The sequence below is a fragment of the Gobius niger genome (assembly GCF_951799975.1).
Source record: "Gobius niger genome assembly, chromosome: 11".
NCBI classification, from domain to species: Eukaryota; Metazoa; Chordata; class Actinopteri; order Gobiiformes; family Gobiidae; genus Gobius; species Gobius niger.
The window spans coordinates 24,660,637-24,680,999 of record NC_136862.1 but is presented as its reverse complement, the minus strand read 5'-3'; the positions used below and the strand labels follow the sequence as shown (position 1 = coordinate 24,680,999).

The window sequence follows — 20,363 nt, the reverse complement described above, 5'->3', positions numbered from 1 at the left end:
TTAAGTGCTTCCGATGGTCTGTATAATAATGGCTATACTGCGTCTTGATTATATAGCCTACTACAACTGCAAACTGTTCGTATAAATTGATTATTGATTGATTATTGATTTTATTTGGATCACAGCTTGCTAAGATTCAATATTGTCGGGGGCAGACATCATTTTTACACAGTACTTTGGCAACCATTTTATTTTGATACAAACACGTGAGAGATTTTTGAATTGGATTTGGCGGTCTTGTTTTGGTTGGTTAATGGTTCACTGGTTGATTTTAAAGGGATACTTCAGGATTTTTGACATAGGGCCTAATTTCCTAGTTATCCAGAGTGTTGTTGATTTTTATTATTCATGCAGTCCTTATATTTGAAGAGTTTAGTGGTGCTAGGCCAGTGCTAGGCTAGTGCTAGGCTAGTGCATGTCTATGGTAACTAGTAGCCTGCATTAAAAACAGTCTGACCCGAGCACAGTGCACCTGAGGCAAATCACTTACAACACCAGACTGCCCATATAAATGTCTGTGTTGACTGAATAATTTTTTGTAATATAACCATTTTGCATTTAAAAGAACTTATTTGAGCAGCGGTGGAGTGATCTGCTAGGTTACCGGATCTACAGTAGTTTGTCTACCTGCTGCAGCGTTAATTTCGTCGACTAAAATATTTAGTCTTAATTTTAGTCAAAGTGTTATTTTTGACGACTAAAATTGGACTAAAACTAAATGTAAAGTTTTTCATGAGACTAAAACTATGACTAAAATGACCAGATATTTTAGTCGACTAAAATAAGACTAAATAAAAATGAAAGGGAGAGACTAAAATCATCCAAACTTCTATTGACCGTCTGAAAGAGCCTCAGATCATGTAAATCCTCTGTTAAAGGATCAGCTCTGAGCTTTGTTCATGTGGAGCAGCTCCATGAAGCAGAGGATAACAAGATTAAAGATGATTATAGTGAATATTATCAATGCAAAGTCGACTAAATTCGTCTTAAATTTAGTCGACTAAATTTACTTGCAATTTTAGTCGACTAAATTTACTTGCAATTTTAGTCGACTAAAACTAGACTAAAATGGAATTACATGTTCGTCAAAAGACTAAGACTAAAACTAAATTAAAATATGTTGTCAAAATTAACACTGACCTGCGGCCGCATTACTACACGTGGAATTCACAAAGGAGCTCAGATATGGCAACCTTTGGAGGTCTACCCCATGATTTTGAAGAGGTTTGTAGTGCTGGCTACTAGTTACCATAGACATGCACTAGCCTAGCACCACCAAACTCTTCTAATATAAGGACTGCATGAATAAAAAAAACATATATACTGTACATGTATCTCCGAAATCAACAACACTCTGGATAACTAGGAAATGAGGCCCTACGTCAAAAAAAACTGAAATATGCCTTTATAGTAGCCTACACTTGTTCAGTTATATAATTGAGGTGAATAACAGGGCGTTATCTCTAAAACAGAGGTCACAGAGATAAGTGATGGGAATAAACAGAGTGAATGCAGGTCACGCAGGTAGATGTTCTGTTCACAAAGATGACTTGAGGTCAAGTGTTTAATGTTCTGAAGTTACAAATTTCAACATGTTGAATCAAATGGCATCCGAGACCTGCAGCTAGTTGTGTAATAACACATCTTTGTAATGTAAATTATACCCTCAACATACTTTGATAACATATTCATATCACATATTTCAAATGTTGATATCTGCAACCGAGCTGATTCTCCCCCGGAATTACTAAAGTTCTCCAATTTTTGATTAGTGTTAACTGTGAAAATGACAACTGTCTAAACTGGGACCAGCCCCAAAGGACGACCAGATTAGACGAGGCCTAAAGATAGTCCAAGCTGGGGGTAAACCAGGGCTTAACCAGGTCATCTATCACAGGCAAAGCCACAAGAGCCTAAAGTCAGGGTCAGGAGTCAGGACCCTCAGAGGGGTGCCCGGGACTGAGTTGGGGGTTGTGTGATAGTACAAAGTGAAGTCTCATTTTCCAAAGCAGTTAAATTCTATGTGGGCATTTTAAAGTAAAATCAATATTTTAAAACAGATCAATGTTTTGACTCTTGAAATGAGTAAAGCCTGAATAACATTTTCATTACGGGTCCCCTGTAGTTCACAATGATATTTGTGGTGTGGACCTGAAATGTTTTGGAACCCCCGCCTTATGTAATCAGTGTTGTGATTGTATTTAGTTACAGAATACTTGCCTTAAACTGCATTTTGTCACGAATTCCATTACCTGGTCCAATCAGAGTATTGTATTCTGAATACTTAGAATATTTTCATGCTGATTTGCATTTGTGCAAAGGAGGCTTTAGTCACATTTAACACAATACATGTAGAATATTTAAAAAGGTAAACGATACACATCATCACTATACATTTTGTACAGCGTTGCCATGTGTGCAGCTTTAGTAACGCTGACCTAATTGTTAGGATATAATGAGGAATTTAAAAACTCTCTTGGCAAAGGCACGCACATGTGCACACTGTATGAACTGTGGCATAAGGAGTTTATACATCTTTATGTCATTTTAGGAGGAATAACAGGTCATTATTAAAAGTTTATATAAACTTTCATAATACTGTTGCAATAAACGATCTGATGACGTAGTTCTGTGATGTATTCCTTGGTTTTAGGAAAGTAACTCTAAATACTCACAAATAAAAGTGTAACTGTACCAGAATACAGTTACTTACAGTAAAAATGAGTACTATATAAATAGGCCCACAAGTATTTAGTTACACCCACACCCTGTATTAGTTTAACATGCAAGCAGATAATGTGGTAGGCTATTTTGAGTGTATTTACTTTGTTTTTATGTGTTATTATTCCCTGTTCAAGCCTCACCCTATAGGTTACACACTTACCCTTAAATGGTCGACTTGGCTCAATGTCAAAGCGTCCTTGACTCGTCTGTCCAGCTGACACAGAAGCCAGACTTTGCCTTGTAAAAGACTATATACACTGTAGCAACACGATATTGACTGACAAGCTCCTCTACATGATGCAAATTCCCTCCATCTAATTATGAAAATGATCAAGCCCTTCGGACGGTCATTACATCATTATTTGCATTGGGGGATGGGCTGCTGTGTGGGCGGAGTCCGCGGATCAAAATAACCTTACGGATCTCATTCGAAAACATTGCATTTTCTTAATCCACCGGGGGCAGAGCGCGTATTTCGAGGCACCCCCATCTTGTAATCTCCCATTTCCAGAGAAAGTCCGACCATTTTGTCGGATGGGGCCCGTATGCTTGACCCAGTAACACATTTTTATCCTATAGAAGAAAAAAAAAACGCGTGACGTCACAGAGGGGGCGGCGTCGGAGGCGTTCAAAACAGAGCTGCCCTCAATCCCTTCTTATTTCTTCTCTCCCGTCCAGTTTTGCGCTTATTTATAACCACATCTTTGATCATTTGAGTCCCCTGGAGCGATTTTAAGCGTTTGTTTTGCAAATTTTCTCAATATATAATGCGGTTTTGCGTCTTTTCGCCGCGTAACACCCGAATCCCCCGCTACGCTCTCTCTTCTCGCATCTTCCCCGTATTTGTTTTCTCACCGCTTTCGCCGAAAATGGACGAATAAACGCCGTTTAAATGCGCCTCCCGTCGATGAGATACTCGGCTTTTGACATCGAAGAGGTAAGGCCAAGCATATCAGGTCGAAAAGTGGAGGAAAAGGGTCAATGTTTTGTCTTTTTTCTCGAGCAACTGCGGCAGCTGCAGCCAATTATCCCGCCTGCGCCTTTTTGGTAGCATTCAGCGCCAGACGGTTTTAAAACTATCTAACCCTCTCAATTCGCAATGTTTTACCGCAAACCTACGCCTCAAGCATAATTTTAACCGTGTATGTCGAATGTAAGGGTTTATAATGTCGCGATTGTCGACGCCAAGCGATTTTTTACGCCTATTTCCTGCTACTTAGTTGTCCGCGTAGCTTACATAGCTGCCACTGTGCGCTTTTGGCACACAGAGAATGGCACATTATTTGGAGCTGTGTCCTGGTGTAAACCCGTCTAAAAGGGAGCCGTCTGAGGTTAGATTGAGGCGTTTCGGAGGAGAAATGCTGTTACTTTGTTTGTGAAGGGTGTAATGGGTGATCTACTGTCTTGGAAGGCTAGTGGGCTTCGTTTGGAACAATGGTTATTGGTTATGACAGGGGGATACAGCTCTTGTTGTTATTGGGATGAGGAACTGTGGATAGATATGTGTTACATTGAAATGTTTTTCCCTTCAAGGGATTATCCAAAGGGCCTGCTTTGTTATTGCAGTCTAATATACTATAAGTAATACTATAATAGTAGTAGAATCAAAGGCCATAACTTAAAACAGTGCATTTTAGCTTTAACTTTAAAACATTTTCCCACAAATGGAATAAAGTGCATTAAATACAGCTGTACCTAAACCATGACAACGCAACCGTCATTTTAACAGTGTTTTTTTTAATACTTTTTAGTTGAAATATATTGAAATAAAGAAACCGCTTTTGGTTCAGACTCTCAAACATTCACTTAAAAAGATGGAAACATACATTTGTGTATCTTGTTTTGAAACAAGATTTTTCCAAACCTTATTTTTCAATTTCCCTGGCATGAAATCGAAAGAAAAAGCATGATGGCCTACCTTGGAAGTACCCAAGTACATGCTATGTAATCAGGTACTTACCCATTGAAATAGAAGTGATACTGTGTTTCTGCATTATCACTCTTGGACGTCACTGCCAATACAGAAAGTTATGCAATACTGCTGGTCATTGTCAACACAATACTTGTTACAGACCGAAACACGCCTGATTTCAGCTGTTGAAACAACGCAACATATTTCCACTGTGACTGAAACGTTGAGCCTAATGCCTCACACAGCGATACAGCGTTTGAGTCAAAGGCCTTTCTTACAATGTTAGGTGAGTCAAAATGTAAACATAACATTTAAAAAGGCAGTAACTCTCAACTTTACAGAATCTTAAGTTCGTAGTATATTTTGGTGATTACTTGGTCCAGATATTTCACATTCTTGATTTTAAAAAAAAGTTTATTTGTGAATTGGTGTCAAATAACAAGTCAGTGTTTTGCTGCTCGACATTAGTCTAAGTGTCAGAACTGCTGCTGCTGCTGCACTAACCCTTGTAGGACTCGGAGTGACATTGTGACTCCACTCATTAAATTGCAATGTTTCTAAATGATTGACTCGTATTTGTTTACTGTGTTGCTGGCAGGTGTGCGTGCCCTGGGTGCCGTGTGGCCTGTGCTGCAGAGGAGATGAAGCTTCCCGGTCCCGTGGAGAGCCGGAGGTTGGTGGCTCTGCTGGAGGATGCACTGCACCGGGAGACTCGCCTCTGGAAGGTCCCAGTCTACAAGAATGGGCTCATCCAGGTGAAGCAGGACACTGAGCTTTCCGGGTTTCAAGTTTTGTCACATGTTGTTTCACCACATGTGACATTAAACAGAACATTATAACAGCCCTGTCTGTATTTTGTATTGATAATTTGAACACTCACTGGGGTGGGCCGTATCATATCGCATATCGTAGCGAGGAGATTAGTTAAAAAAATAAATTAATAACATATAAGTGACTTCATCTTCCCAATAGAGCTGGGATTTTGAAATAATTTGTCCATTGTCAATTATATTGTCAAATATCATTATTGTGATATTTCTTTTTTATATTGTGATATAGACTGCCCTACTCTGAACATGATCTTTGCTTTCTCCAACAGGGCACTGACACCTCTTCGTCCCAACACCGGGAAGTTATCCGATGGCTCGGGGAGATGAGTCGACTCTTCCACTTCTGCCCTGAAACGTTCGCCTTGGGCGTGTGCGTCCTTCACCGCATGCTGTCCACTGTCAAGGTACCAGATTATTACATTAGACATATTGTTCTGAGTGGAAATGTCTTGAACAGCCTTGAACAATCACGGCAGTTATGGACAGCTGATAACCCATGTGGCCTTTTGTAATAATCTACCCAGCTAACCCTTGACCTGTTTTCCACAATCATCTGCTGCAATAGCCAAACAATTCATTCTGCTGTACAGATTGGTAATGGATCAAGCTAAAATGAAAAAGGACAATTTGAGTCATTTTCACACAGACTCATACATTTTTTTCCTGTCTTTTTTAGTTACGGGGAAGGAAATCTTTATTTGTATGTGTTTTTCTCACATCACAAGACAGAAAGGAGCAAGAATCTGAGCGTAGCTTGAGTACAAGATGTGTAATATCACCAAACCGGTATAGGCCACCCAAGGAGCAAAACTGTTTTAAGTTTGAACTGAATTGATTCAAAATTATGTGAGAAAGTACAAGTGTGTACCAATATGTAGGTTAAAATAAATCCCCAAGTACACAAACCACTTTTAGACATTATACAGTGGGGAAAAAAAGTATTTGGTCAGTTTCACATAGACATTCTATTGGATTTTGGCCAAATACTTTTTTTCCCCACTGTATCATTTCTATAAAAGTTTGACACTCAAGCTTATTTTTTGTTGTTGTCAGGCCCAACCTAAATATCTGAAGTGCATTGCTTTCACCTCCTTGCTCCTGGCTGCCAAAACCAACGAGGAGGACGAGGTACCCGTCTAAAAACACAAAAACTCAACTCTCTTGTTATTTGAAAACAATATTTATTCCCCTCCGGTCTCGTGAACAGGTGATCGGCTCTGTCAAAGACCTGGTTGTGCTGAGCGGATGCAGCTTTTCCACAGCGGAGATTCTTCGGATGGAGCGGATCATTCTGGACAAGCTGCACTGGGACTTGTACACCGCGACACCAGTGGACTTCATTCACATCGTAAGTCATAGTTCAGACAGGCAACGAAATGCATTGGGCCTTCAACTGACAAAGTGCAAAGTCCTGTGCAAAAGTTTGAGGATGATTATTACTTATTCAGCTTATGAAAGGTTTGGGTGAATTTCAGCACTGTCTCTTGCTCAGCAGTGTGAAGTTTTTCTTTATTTCCTTCTTTATTTGGCAGTATTTTTCTCAAAACCTTTGCACAGCAGTACTGCATGTTGACGCGCGAAGGCCCTGCACGCTTAAAGAAAACAACACGACTTACAAAAAAGCACACGTCACATCGTCATGCTCAGCTTCCTCTTTGTTTACAGAGGCCTCACAAACCACAGCCACCAAAACTGGTTCCAGCGTTTCAGTTCAGAGTTGGTCCTTTTTAGAAAGAAAAAAAAAAACATTGTGCACTTAATCCTTAAATCTATTGTGCCTATATCAAAACATACATCAACATTTGAGAGTGGCCAGTTATCGTTTAAGTGCAGCCTGGAAACGCATCGTATTGATCTGGGGGGTTTATTTCAGTATTTGAGTGGCACAACTTGTAATTGTGTCACTATCAAAAGCAACAACTAAAGATAAATGATTTGCTCCAAGAAGGACTTTAGAACATTGATGTAGGAAAACATTAAGAAGTCTGAAGTTTTTGTCTCTCTTTGTGCTCACAGTCGAACATTTCAAGTGCGTTTTAGGGCCAAAGCCAGTCATTAACGTCAGACAAAGTAAAGCGTGGCCTATAAACACAAGATCTGGGGGAAGCAGGAAGTTGGCAGCATTTGCAGACTGTCCGCAGCAGTACAAGCTTGTTGCATTTCAGGCCAAGGCACTTCTGACTAAACTGCTAACCCAGATCCAGGAGCCTAAGCCTTGGCGTGTCAGGAGGCTGCGTCAGCACCGCCGAGGCGTTGTTGCTTACTGTCAACTTGAGTTTGTTTTTGACGCTTCAAAGGAAAGACTTGATTCATGCTGCGATTATTAATTGCGGGACATGGGTGCGACCAAGGGGTGGAGTGATTGGTTCAACTTCCCCTACTGGATGTTGATATTGTTTATTTCAATCATCTTTACATGACGACAAAAGGCAAAATATACAGTAGGTGGGGCCAGTCAAATGTGTGTCCTGAATAACATTTTTAAAGCCACAAACCATAATGACCAAAATCGTCTCGGCACAATGACCGTCCACTATGTGTAACATCGTCCCAAACCAAAATGAGTGTAAATGTGACTGTACCCTGCTTTTGTAATGTCCCCACTGAACTGAACTAAAGTTGTGCCTAATTCTACTTTCCCTACTACTACTTCTACTACTTCTACTACTTACATCCTTTACAAAATCCAATACTCTGAAAATAAATAGTGTCTCAATAAAAACATACTAAAATAAAGACTTTGCTTTTTAAAATAATCACATTTAAAATAATGTAAAATAAATAACTATAGTGCTTTCTCTTCTACATTCTCCCTCAAACAATCTTCATTATTTCTTGATACATTTCTTTACAACTCACAATAAAATGTTCCCATACTCTTTTTCACTGACACTTTCACAATAGTTTTATAATAATTTGGGGAAGGCAGACTCCGTTATAGTAAATGCTCTACTTAATATTTTACACTTGAAATTATATGAAAAAATAAATGCTGTTCCATTTGTAGCAGGATGAAATACAACTCGGGGTCAAAGAAACGGGCTTAAGCTGTCTGATAATGCTACAGACACAAATGAACTATAAAACAATACAAAATGAAGTATAAAATAACACCTAGAGGTTTTACTTTGAATGTCCGAGTGAATTCCCTTCACAGTGTCACACTGTTTCCGTGGGTCTGGTTCACTGCACGTCCTATTTTCTTTTGGTCTCGAATGTCAGTTTTGTCTCAGCAGTGAATACAAAAAGCTGTGCACAAATGTATGAGGATTGTCTCACTTCCATGCAGAACAAATTATAGAGTTGAAACCAATTGGTAGATTTGTCTGTTTTTTTGTGTGTTTTTTTTTGGTGTGACAGTTTGTGATGAAAATGACCAACTAAAATCCCCGTCCTTGAACGCATCATCAGCCCCCCTCATACTAAAACGGTCGAACAGTGACTGCCTACAACGGACCACAGAGAAGCACTGCACGTACTTTACAATACGAACACTATGAATCCACGGGCAACGGAGAGGGGCATGATGGGAGATCCGTGCTGCTTTCAAAGTCTCAGCTGTAAGACTCAAGCAACGCGCAGATCTCAGAAAAACGTATACAACTATAACAAGGTTTTCCATGGGATGTACAGTGGGTCCAGAAAGTATTCAGAACCCTTAACGTATTAAGTATTCCAAAGCTCTATACCTTTTGCATTGCTCTGAGTCAAGAACATGCTCTTTTATAAACCTCCAAATCCATTAATGGGTCAATGATTTGAAAAGTGACATATATTATTTATCGAGGGCTATAAAAACTTTCTGAATCCACTGTCGATGATGTGATGAGGCAAAAAGATGCTAAGCTTTTGGTCTTGGTCCACGTTAACGCTCTCCTTTGCGCTTGCAGTTCCACGCCCTGCTCGTCTCGGGACACCCCTTCCTCATCCCGTCCATCGGCCTGGGCTCGGGGCCCGTGGGACATCAGAACAGACCCTCGGGCCTCCAGGTGGCGCTGTGGACCAGGCAGGTGCAGCACTGTATGGCGTGCCACCAGCTGTGGCAGTTCAAGGGCTCTACGTTAGCTTTAGCCATCATCACTTTGGAGTTGGAGGCGCTGACCCCCGACTGGTTCTCCGTGTGCACCGATCTGATGAAGAAAGGACAGGTGAGATGCTCAACATGCCTCTGGTTAGTCATTTACAGAAAAGTACAGAGAAATCCTGACGTTAAAACTGTTGCAGGTGGACAGTGCAGAGTTCATCCACTGCAGGGAGACGGTGGACGAGTACCTGCACAGCCTGGAGTTTTCCCTGTCCACAAACGCCGTGTACATCGTGGACGGCGCGCAGATCCAGTCCGAGCGAGACCGGATCACCCTGAGGCCGTCCCGCCGAGAGAGGGGCCAGCGCGACCAGGGCGAGGTGGACGAGTACTACGATGGTTTCCGGTGCTTGTACAGAGAGGAGATGATGCCAGAGTCCAACAAAAGCGTGTCCCCCTGCCCGCCGCTCCACCCCCCGGGCAACTGAAGAGGGGGGAGGGGCATACTCTGTCCAGTTCAGTCCCGATACATTCATTTATCCTTATGAAGGTCCAAAAGTGAGAATCGAATGACCACAAGTTACTTGTCGTGTTTATGGACCAGTGACAAAGTGTCCCATACTGGTCAAAGTTAGTTTTAGTATTTTTATTTGTAAATCCTTTATTACATGTTGACAGCCAATTTTAGAGTCGGTGCGTAAGCCTCTGATGCCACGAAACGAGGCGAGACAAAGACTGAATGTTTCACTTTGAGACAGGGCTATGGTCCATTTAAGTTATATCTACCTGTTGATTATGATTTTTGTATTTTAATTCACCTTTGTACCTGCAGACGGTTTTGTTTTAAATGTGAAGCTAATCGATGTTGAGCGCCTGGTTATTTTATGTTCTGAGAGGAAGTTTGAGTTTGTGGTGCTCCGGTTCGTCCAAGAGCCAAATAGCACTTTCAGATTAAGACGAGCTTTTTTATAAAAGAAAAAAAAAACTTTATTTTTTCAGAAGTCTAATATTATTTTAATCTTGTACTAAACGTGTGTGTGTTTATTTTCTTGTTACGTTTGGAAAAGCTTTACTTTCATAACAAAATGCTGCATAAACCTCAGTTTTCCGGTTATGTCTGTCACGTTGAAAGACATTTGGAGATTAGATTCAGATGAACTGGCATCATGATCAGCATCCCTAGATCAAAGTCACTTAGATCTGTAGATTAGGTCAGCATTAACAATATTTAAGTTAAAGCATATTCTGTGTTCCTCAAACGGGAGCATTTGTTAATTTAATACTTTATTTAGCACCAACTGTATCTTTGCTTTTAAAAAGAAAACTATGGAAACACAATATGATCAGTGAAACTGCGTTTGTGTTGTGTCTGTTGAAGGTCTTCACTCCAAACTCAAAAGACATTATTTAATTTTCAGACTTCAGCGTGAACTGGTTACTGTCCCGTAGCTGTTGCTCCACTCGTCCGGTCTGACCGGACTCCACAGTTTACTTTCAACATGTTTCTTCCAATACAAAGGCAGCTATTTCTGTTTCCATTCAAAAAAAGAATAAAGCGGAGACTTAAAAGTCCACAGTGGTGTTTTCTGTTTTCTTCCGAGTATTTACAGCTCCAGCACATGACGGAGCTTTGGAGACTGTCCAGGTCCAGTCATGGGACAGATGGAGGATAGGAGTAACGCAATTTCAAGCCTAGCAAAATCAAATGGTCTAAGAAATATGAATCGGTCCCTTTTTGTGTCAAAGGAAGTAGCGCATTTTTCCAAATTAAAACTATTAGTCGAGGTTAGTATCATCCTGGATGTTGCGGTTCTTGAAGAGTTCCAGATTTTATTTTCACACACTTGAAGGACCATTTATTTGACTTCCAATATGGGACATTCATTGTTAGAGACCACACTGAGCAGTAGTATCTAGTTATAAACACTAATCCAATAAACTGACCTCACTGGCTGAACCAAGAGCCCTTTAGAAATCGAACATTGTGTCCATGTGTGAACCGGCCGCCAGTGGCCAATTAACGGCTCTTTGTTAAAGCGGAGATTGATGTTTCTGTGGAGGACACTGGCTCTGAACAGACTGTGCAGCTGGACCAGAGCTCAGACTGTGTGTCCATATTAAACCCCACCTTTGAATCCTACAAGGCTACAAAATGTGACTTTCTCATCCAGTACAACTGCTGTTACAGTATTTTCAATGTGTACAGTAGAAGCAGAGCCTGGCGGTTTCAAACAGGAAGCTCACTCCCCCCCCCTCTCTCTTTCTCCTGCAGCTGTTCCTCGAACACATGTCCCTGACAGCTCTGTGTCCCTGGTGTCTTTGTGAGTGAAAAAGTATCACCACCTCCCGAATATCCACAACAGATCAACACCAGCGTCAAAGGGGCATTTATTTCCATCCACAACAGTAAATACAGCTGCTCTCGTCTTAGATGTACTCCGTTATGGCTGTTTTCATGTTTTTTTCTTTTTCCTCATATACTGGCTTTGTGTCGTCTTGTGTGTTCGAACTAGTCTCAACACACACGGATTACAATACACTGAATATTAAGGACAATGTACACCGTCATATGTGCTTCTTACATCTTATCCAAACATTAAGACAATTTGCATACAAAGCTACGAAAGCACTAAAATATTCACATACATTTATGGAGTTAATAAGAAAAACAGCACCGTAGTATTGCGTGATTCTACACTGTCAGTACCACTGTATACATATCAATATCTGCAGTATACATGTACTCAGTTTATTGCTTTGAAACGCGTTTTGAGTCCTTTTCATACAAACAGGTTTAGGAGGTTTACATAAATAGGACGGCAATAGCGTTTGAAATGGCTCACGAACTGTTGTTACACATTTGCTCTTTTATTTGGTCCCAAAAAAAAAAGAAAAAAATGCAAAATTCACACAAAGGTTTTCTGGCAGAACAAGTGATGCTTTTGTACTTTTGTTTGCGTATACATTTACCTCAATGATTCCAGTGAGTCTTTAGTTGAATATTGAGATGAGAGGTGAGGCGCATTTAAAGGCACACTGCGTAACATTTTGTATTCTACTGTTACATACAAAACATGTTCCTAATGACCAGCTAGACACAGAAAATGCCATGTTTGCAGTGTGTAATTGAAGAATATATTAGGATAAGGGCCTGACCTATTTAAATCTCATATTTGGCTGACTTTAGTCAATATCTCCATGGAAACGAGCTGGAGACGTCCCCCTCCCAGTACAGTTACAGTTACAGTCAGGTCAGTTTGCTTTTTAGATATTTTTCAATGGTAAAAAATCTCACTAATAAAATACATGCATGTACTTTATTACATTTTTGGTGTGAAATGTTACGTTGTGTGTCTTTAAGTTACGAAAAGTCGTTTATTGTCGACCCTTGTTTTAGAATGTGTAAAAAATCTGAAAAAGCAATTCCCTTAAATCCGAGCAGTAAACCATTTCAAATGCTATTCCCAGGTGTGATACATTAAGGTAGGAAAATGTCAAAAATATAATGCTTGCTTTACATGTTTGTGGTGGTCAAAATGAAACAAAAAAATGATCAAACAACATAAAAAAGAAAACAATATAAAGTGTCCAACAACAAACAATGATCCTGAAAAGTAAGACATGAGATGGCCGATGATGGAGGGCTCTTCATCATCCTCTGTGTCTTTGGTCCATGTGCACAATGATGGAATGTTAAGAAAGAAAACAAAACAAGGAAAAACTAAAATAAAAAACAACAGAAACGTGTTGCTGATTCTATGGCGATGGAGGACAAATCCGTGGTCGTGTGTGGGAAAGGCGGCCATAAATTAACTGAAAAACAACAATTAAAAAATAAATTAAACGAATGAATGAATGAATGAGCAAAACTGGGAAATAATATAGCGTGCAAGAAAGTAAAGAAGCGAGTTGGAAGTGAAAAAAGGGCAAGAATGAGAAATGAAACTACATTCAGATAGATGTACTTGATCTAGGCTATTGATGGGGAAAAAAATCACCATGAGTAATAGTTTTGAGAGACTGCGAGTGCTTGTGGGTTTAAGATCCTTCAATCAAAGAGAGGAACCTTTTCTGTGATTCAAAATGGAAGTCCAGATTCTCCAAGCAACGAGAAGCTGAGCCACAAGATGGCGCCAGAACATCGCTCTAAAAGCCGGGTAAGAGACTATTCGCTTTGCTTTACACTTGACCACAAGTAAATAAATATACATGCAGTGCAGTAGTAGTTGATGTCTGCCTCTGATAAGTCTAGTTTTGAGATTCGTACAAAAATATGATTTAGAAACGGGATTCTTTCATTCATTTAATGGCATTATATGGTCATTTATTTACTCTACCTGGTCGACATAAGGGAACATCGTGGACCCTTTCAGCCGTCTTTAATCATGCTTTTGAACTTACAAGCTTTCTGGATGACAGTACGAGTGCCACATGCCTGTGCTGTTTGCCGTGTACATCCTGAATCATTGGAAAGTGAGGGAAAGGACAGGAAGTGTTCAGCCAGAACAAAAGAGCAGCTAGTTTCCGTTAGAGCAGACCAGGGATTAGTCACAGGTGGCCATTGGAGATAGGAGTATGGCAGCATTTAATTAAGGACTCAATTAACTTTATACAGCAACAAAGACTCAGGACAAGGGATGTCAAAGGAAACGGGTTCAAGCCAGGAGGCGAGTACTAATGAGATAATAAACAGGACACACATGGCAACCCAGAAATTTGGTCATTTCTTGAGGCATATTTTATGTCAATGGAGTGATTTCAGCTCCAGGAACGTAATTCTCATGTTTAAAAAATGTCTGAATAATAATCTTGACATTATTCTATTCATATTTGCTTTCATCACATATCTATTAAAGGTTTATGTGGAAAATGAAAGGAAAAACCCCTTCCTAATCTGTTCTGTACCAAGACATTACTCAGATGTTTTTATTGATTTTATATTCATTGACTTTAGGTTGGTACGTTAGTTTACGGACACTCGCCTATGTGTGAGCACTTACTTTTTCTTGTCCTTGTCCTTCTTGAGCGGCTGGGATAAGGAGAGCGTCTCGGCGGCCACTTTCTTTCGGTTGAAGGCGTTCATCTCATCCTCCAGGTCGCGCCGCTTGTCCTCCACTTTCCTTTTCTCGTCCTGGTGCATCCGCTTCAACTGCTCGAACTTGTCGTGGAGCTGCGGAGGAGGTGGGCAGATGAGTGAGGGGGGAGAGATGACAGGGAAGACAAGATGGCGGACGAGATTTAGGAGAAACAAGGGCCGCACAATTCACTTTCATGAAGTGATACATACAGTGGGAGGAAAATGCGCCTTGGAATTTCACACATTTCTGCCTACATTGGTTGCTACTACCCTTCTTTTGTAGCAAGAACTGCTTTCCTGTAGTTGCAGATTAGACGTGGACGACGATCAGGATGAATCTTAGACCATTCCTCTTTACAAAACTGTTAAGCGAGATTCCTGGGTTCACTCACTTTTTCCCTCCTGTCCTGTCAATGTTATGGCCATTAAAAATATGATAACATGTAATTGTTTGGGTGGTGTTAGTTTAAGCAGACACTGTTCACATACATTTTCCTCCCACTCGTGTCAGTATCATTGTAACCCGGGGACTGACCTCCCTCTCCTTCTCTTTGAGCTCGGCCTCCGTCTCTTTCACTTTGTTGACGAACATTTGCCTCATCTCTTCCTCTTTACGCTGCAGGTCGCCCAGAAACTCCTTCCTCTTGGCTTCATACGTCTCCTGCAGGCTGCACAGAGGAAGCACAACACAGAAACAGTGAGCGCCTTGGCAATGAGTTAAGATGTTCATTCAGTGGAGGATATAATTGCAAGTGTATTAACTGCAACATCATTCTGCTTTACACGAATGAAGTTAAACCGAGTGCTGCTTTCCGTAGACGGTGTTCTGCGTCAGACGTGTGTTTGTGAACTCGCGCTCGCACCTGAAGGGCTGGCTGTCGGGGTCTGTGTCTTTGAAGCCCATCTCCTCCAGTTTGCAGCGTCTGTAGAGCTCGTAGTGTCGGGCGTGAGTCTGCTCCCTCAGATCCTCCATGTTCACCCGGATCAGCATCTCCCGCAGCTTCACAAAATCACAGTGGCTCTCGTTCTCAACTGCGAGGAAACAATACGGGGATGGTAAAAAAAAAAAAAAAAAAAGAAAAGAAAAATCATATAGCCTAAAACAGGGGTGTCAAACTCATTTTGGGTCACGGGCCGAAATTCAGCTCCCACGGCGGGTCGCGGGCCACATATAGAGAAAATGTTTCCAAGAAATGAATAATAATAAGCTGTGATTTGGTCAAAGCCCCAACTTGACTGTAGCTTCATCAATAACAACGGCTTACACTTGTATTGCACTTTACAAGCCTGTGTCACAAGTTCCTGAAAGTGCACTAGTCATTATTCATTCACTTGGTGGTGGTAAACCGCCCTGGGGCAGACTGTCCATTTACCACATGGCTATATAATGTGTTGTTCATATCCTGAGCTCTTATTATGTCAGTGCCCTCTGCTGGACACGTGTGCATTCTGGTTATTCTTTAAAAAATCATCTCCACACAGGAATGGGTTAGAGACCTACTTTTTTTTGACATACTCCTGAATTTATGCTCTACAGGGCAGGGGCCGGATTGGGCCGTATGTTTGACACCCCTGGCCTAAAACAAGGGTTAGCAAAGATAGGCCCTGGAGCCAAATAGACTCAGAATGAGACTCGGATTAATGAACTCCAAAATAGGGCTGCACAATATATTGCAAAGACTATCATATCGCGATATTAGGCGTGACATCATTAAAGCCTTCATCTGACTGAGATCCTAATTTAGTTACATTTTAGTCTTGTTTTGGTCCTGATGTAGTGTTTTATGTCTTGTTTTGACACGATTAGCTGAAAGTTACTAGTTACGTGCAATTTCTGTTTAATCTCTACACCCCCCCACCTGGACCGAACACATTTTCGTCTCCAGTTCATTATTATCTAGATCTGAAATGTTCTTGAAAAAAGCAACACAAAAGTGACAACAGAGTGACAATAAATGCGTGGAAAGGTAACAATAGCACAATAAAAGAAAGTGATGAAAAAGCAACATAAAAGCCACAAAAGAGCAACTAAAAATGTGACGAACATGTGACAAAAAAAGAGACGATAACCAACAAAATAAAACTATGAAAGAGACAAAAACGCTTAAAAATGTGATATTAATGTGGCGACAACGTGACAAAAAGGGTTACGATCAGTTTTGCAGGTCTAAGCTTTAGATTTGGGTCAAGCCAAACTAGAGAAAATTGGTTAAAGTGAGGAGTAAAAGGTCAATTAGAATGGTGCATATCGTATTGAAATGTTATCGCGATATCGCACCGCTGTATCGCATACCGCAAGATACTTAAAGCCACACCGCGTAGAATTTTACCCCAAAAAATCAAATTGAAATACAAGCTTTTATTTTATGCCAGATATTTTCAGCATTGAAAAATACCTCAAACAAACATGTGATTTTGCTGTGAGCGGCTCAGCTCTCCTAAGAGATGACATAACTGTACCGGGAGTGGGTACGTCTCCAGCTCGTTTCCATGGAGATGTCCACTAAAGTCAGCAGAATTTGAGATTTAAACAGGTTAGGTTCCCCTCCAAATCCAATTCTTGATTTCTCACTGCAGAAATAGCATTTTCTGTCGAGCTGGTCATTAGGAGCATGTTTAATGATGGCAACAGTATAGTCCAAAATATTACGCAGTGTACCTTTAAATACCTATTGTTCAGTCCTGCTCCAAAAGCAGTCAAATATTGAGATTAAGGTGCCTTTAATTTAATTCTATCTATTGGTCAAACACAACAAAACCTAACGTTGTCTTTTTAACTAAACAACGTGCGGCTTAGTTAATATTCGCAGCCTGTCTGTGAGAGGAGCTGTCTTTTTCATTGTTTGTCTCTCGTCACTCCATCTGCGCGTCCCGTTAGCCTCCCTTCCTCCCGCGCAGGAAATCAAACCATCAAATCCACACCAGGAATGTGAAAACCCTGATTCCTTTTTTTTTTTTTAACACCCAGTAAATCACTTCTACTTCCTGTTCGATCGCTATAGTAACGCTCCCCCCACCCCCATATGGCTCTGAAAGCTGGAAATACGACGGTGGCTTTAAGTATTTGAAGACTGAAAAACTCCCACTTCATCTTGTGCTTTAATGTCGAGCGATCCTTTACGGTGGGATTAATCCGGTGGCTGCTTTCAGGAGGGAGGGACAGGAAATGTCTCTGTCTCTTAAGAGCAGAGAGAGGAGGCAGAACTAAACGCTGCTGACGCCATCGATCATAATTAACCCGAATGGACTCCATTACAAAGTCAAAAACACTGGAACAATGCAACATAACATTTTAAGAGAAACACGATCCAAAACAGAAGGCTAATTGCACATCTGGAAAATAAATCGACGTTGTGGCTCCGGCTCTAGAGTGAATTTGCCTCATCTGCACGTGCCCAGTCACACACGTGGCTAAGCTGCTGTCATATTGTCTCCTCTGAACCGCAGGCAAGACACCATTACTATAGAGCGATTTCTTCAAATGCCACCACCAGCTGAGCACTCCACAGATGTAAAGGCAGGGGCAATTAGTCAAAAAGGCCAACTAGCATGGCATTAAACGCCTACGAGAGTAAAGATGTCCTTTTCCCGTGCACTGAATATCCTTTGCACATGTTTATGTCTTGTAAGGTGTGTGCGTAAATGAAGAAACCCCACTCAAAAGCCAGCTGACCGCATCATTAGTGGGAAATTAAAAAAAGAGCTCTCCATTGAACAAACCAACAAAAAATGTCCGGTTCTTTTGACAGCTTGCTTTCACTGGACCTCCCCCGCTGAGGGATGATCAGGGCCCAACCCACTCACCGACTAAAGCAGCAAGACGGGAGAAATCCCATAAGCACTACACATGCGTTAAAATATCACTGCATATAATCCAAGTCTCTGATCTTAAACCGAAAGACATACAAACATCTATGGAAAGGTTCAAGTATTATTAACTTCAAAACACTCACATAGATGTAAAAAGTAGTGAGCTTAAAGCAGAACTAAGTAACTCGTGCCCCTACAGGCCATAAGCGTCACTGTATGTTGCGTTTTTTTTTTTACTCATTAATTGTCCGTGAGGGTAAATACTACACTGACAGTAGTTTTTGGCTAAAATGTGGCTGTAAACACTGCTAAAGTGGCGCTAGCCCACGGATAGCTTTGCCCGTTAGCCTGTTAGCTTCTTCTTCGTGATTCCATTAGTGTGTATTGGTGACTCCGACCCGGAGGAAGTTGCAACTGTGGTTTTCTGGCCAGAGACACTAGGGGGAGATGAAAGACCCCTCAATCGTCCCATTAACACTTGTATTACCACCAGAGGGACTACGAAAAGGATTTATTAAGGTAAACAAGTTACTTAGTACTGCTTCAGGTTAGAATACAAAAGTTGAAAATCCAGCTTGAGAACTGAGACACTGGTTAGCATAAAAGTCTAGTTTTTGAATCCAATGCATAATCATGTATAATAAATAATTCCAAAGAATGCACCTTGAAAATCTTCAGATATGATCAATTGAGGTTTAAATTACTATTTAAAAAAAAAAAAGTAACTTGTTAGAGCCTGATTGACATTACAGCGTCAATAGCATTAGAAGAAACTGACATGAGAGTAAATACTACGCTGACAGAAAAGACAAACGGACAGAGGGATATTGTACATCCAGTTACATGATGGAGATACTTTTTTTTCACTCAAACTTGGCTGTAAATACTGCTAAAGTGGTGCTAGCCCACAGTTAGCTTTGCCCGTTAGCTTCTTCTTCCCGATTCCATTAGTGTGTATTGCGCCTCTGACCCGGTGCAGGCAAAGTTGCAAGGGTGGTTTTCTGGCCAGAGACACCAGGGGGAGATGAAAGACGCCCCAATCATCCCATTAACACTTACCTACCCCAAGAGTAACTACGAAAAGGATTTATTAAGGTAAACAAGTTACTTAGTTCTGCTTTAAGCAAAAAAGTGCTACTCCAGGACGTACGTTAAAGTGACTTAAAATGAGTAAATGTCTGCGCCACCCACCTCTAACTATTACCCATTATTACTACAACAAACAAGACCGCGCCACCACACAATCGCTTCTGCACACAGTGCCTCATTCAGTCCAGTCTTTTTGTCCCACACAGTCCCCCCTCTGTTCCTCTCGGTGCAGTTTCCCAAGGCTGTGTAAAGGTCAGGTACCCAAGGCCAAAAAGACCATACGACTCTTGGCATCGACAAACTGTTTCCATTAGCACAGAGGTCCTCTTCAGACCGAGCAGTGTCGCTAAACAGCCTCATCTTTGTCCTCAAAGTTGCTCTTCATCTACAGCCCGGACAGACACGACAAAATGTGTCGATAAGTCACGATAGACTGGATCCACGCCAAGTCGATCATAGTGTTTTCAGGTACTCTTTCGTTAGTTTTTCACCACGATGTCACTTCTGATAAATCTTTTCACTAATCCTTGACAATTTATTCAGTCTAATAAAAACATTGGCCGCCCCACAAAGAAAACAGAGATAAATCAAATGAAAAGGCTCAAAAAGCAAACTCAACAAAAGGAGTTTTTCTTGGCTTTGACCAAATCGTTTGAATGAATGGATGAGCGGGACAATCCTGGCCAAAAAAAGCCAATTTTGCAACTTATAGGGAAAGGAAAAGACAAAAGAACATTTCCCACTGACCTGCAATTTTTCTCATAATAAAACAATGAGAGAACCTGAGGGTGGTGTTTATGTGCAGTGATTGTTAACAGGCTGGGCAAGTGCCACCTTCTACATTACAGTTGAGGAATATGTTGCCTTGTACTGGAAAAGCAGGGTCCTCAGGTCAAA

The 20,363-nt window shown here is 40.9% G+C and overlaps 1 protein-coding gene across 2 annotated transcripts in view; it reads right to left on the bottom strand.

Moving 5' to 3' along the window:
• Positions 1-9,187: 9,187 nt before the first annotated feature.
• septin8a (septin 8a) overlaps positions 9,188-20,363 on the bottom strand; it is a 41,654-nt gene continuing 30,478 nt past the window's right edge. Inside the window, exons 7-10 of one of the 2 annotated variants that reach the window (XM_079565987.1) lie at positions 15,431-15,599; positions 15,103-15,235; positions 14,491-14,660; positions 9,188-9,596 (exon numbers count right to left, since the gene is read on the bottom strand). In XM_079565987.1, the coding sequence (XP_079422113.1) occupies positions 9,431-9,596; positions 14,491-14,660; positions 15,103-15,235; positions 15,431-15,599 (638 nt within the window). In that variant the 3' untranslated portion in view covers positions 9,188-9,430. Of the gene's footprint in view, positions 9,597-12,546; positions 13,304-14,490; positions 14,661-15,102; positions 15,236-15,430; positions 15,600-20,363 lie in introns of those variants that run through there. The other variant, XM_079565988.1, reaches the window with a different exon arrangement.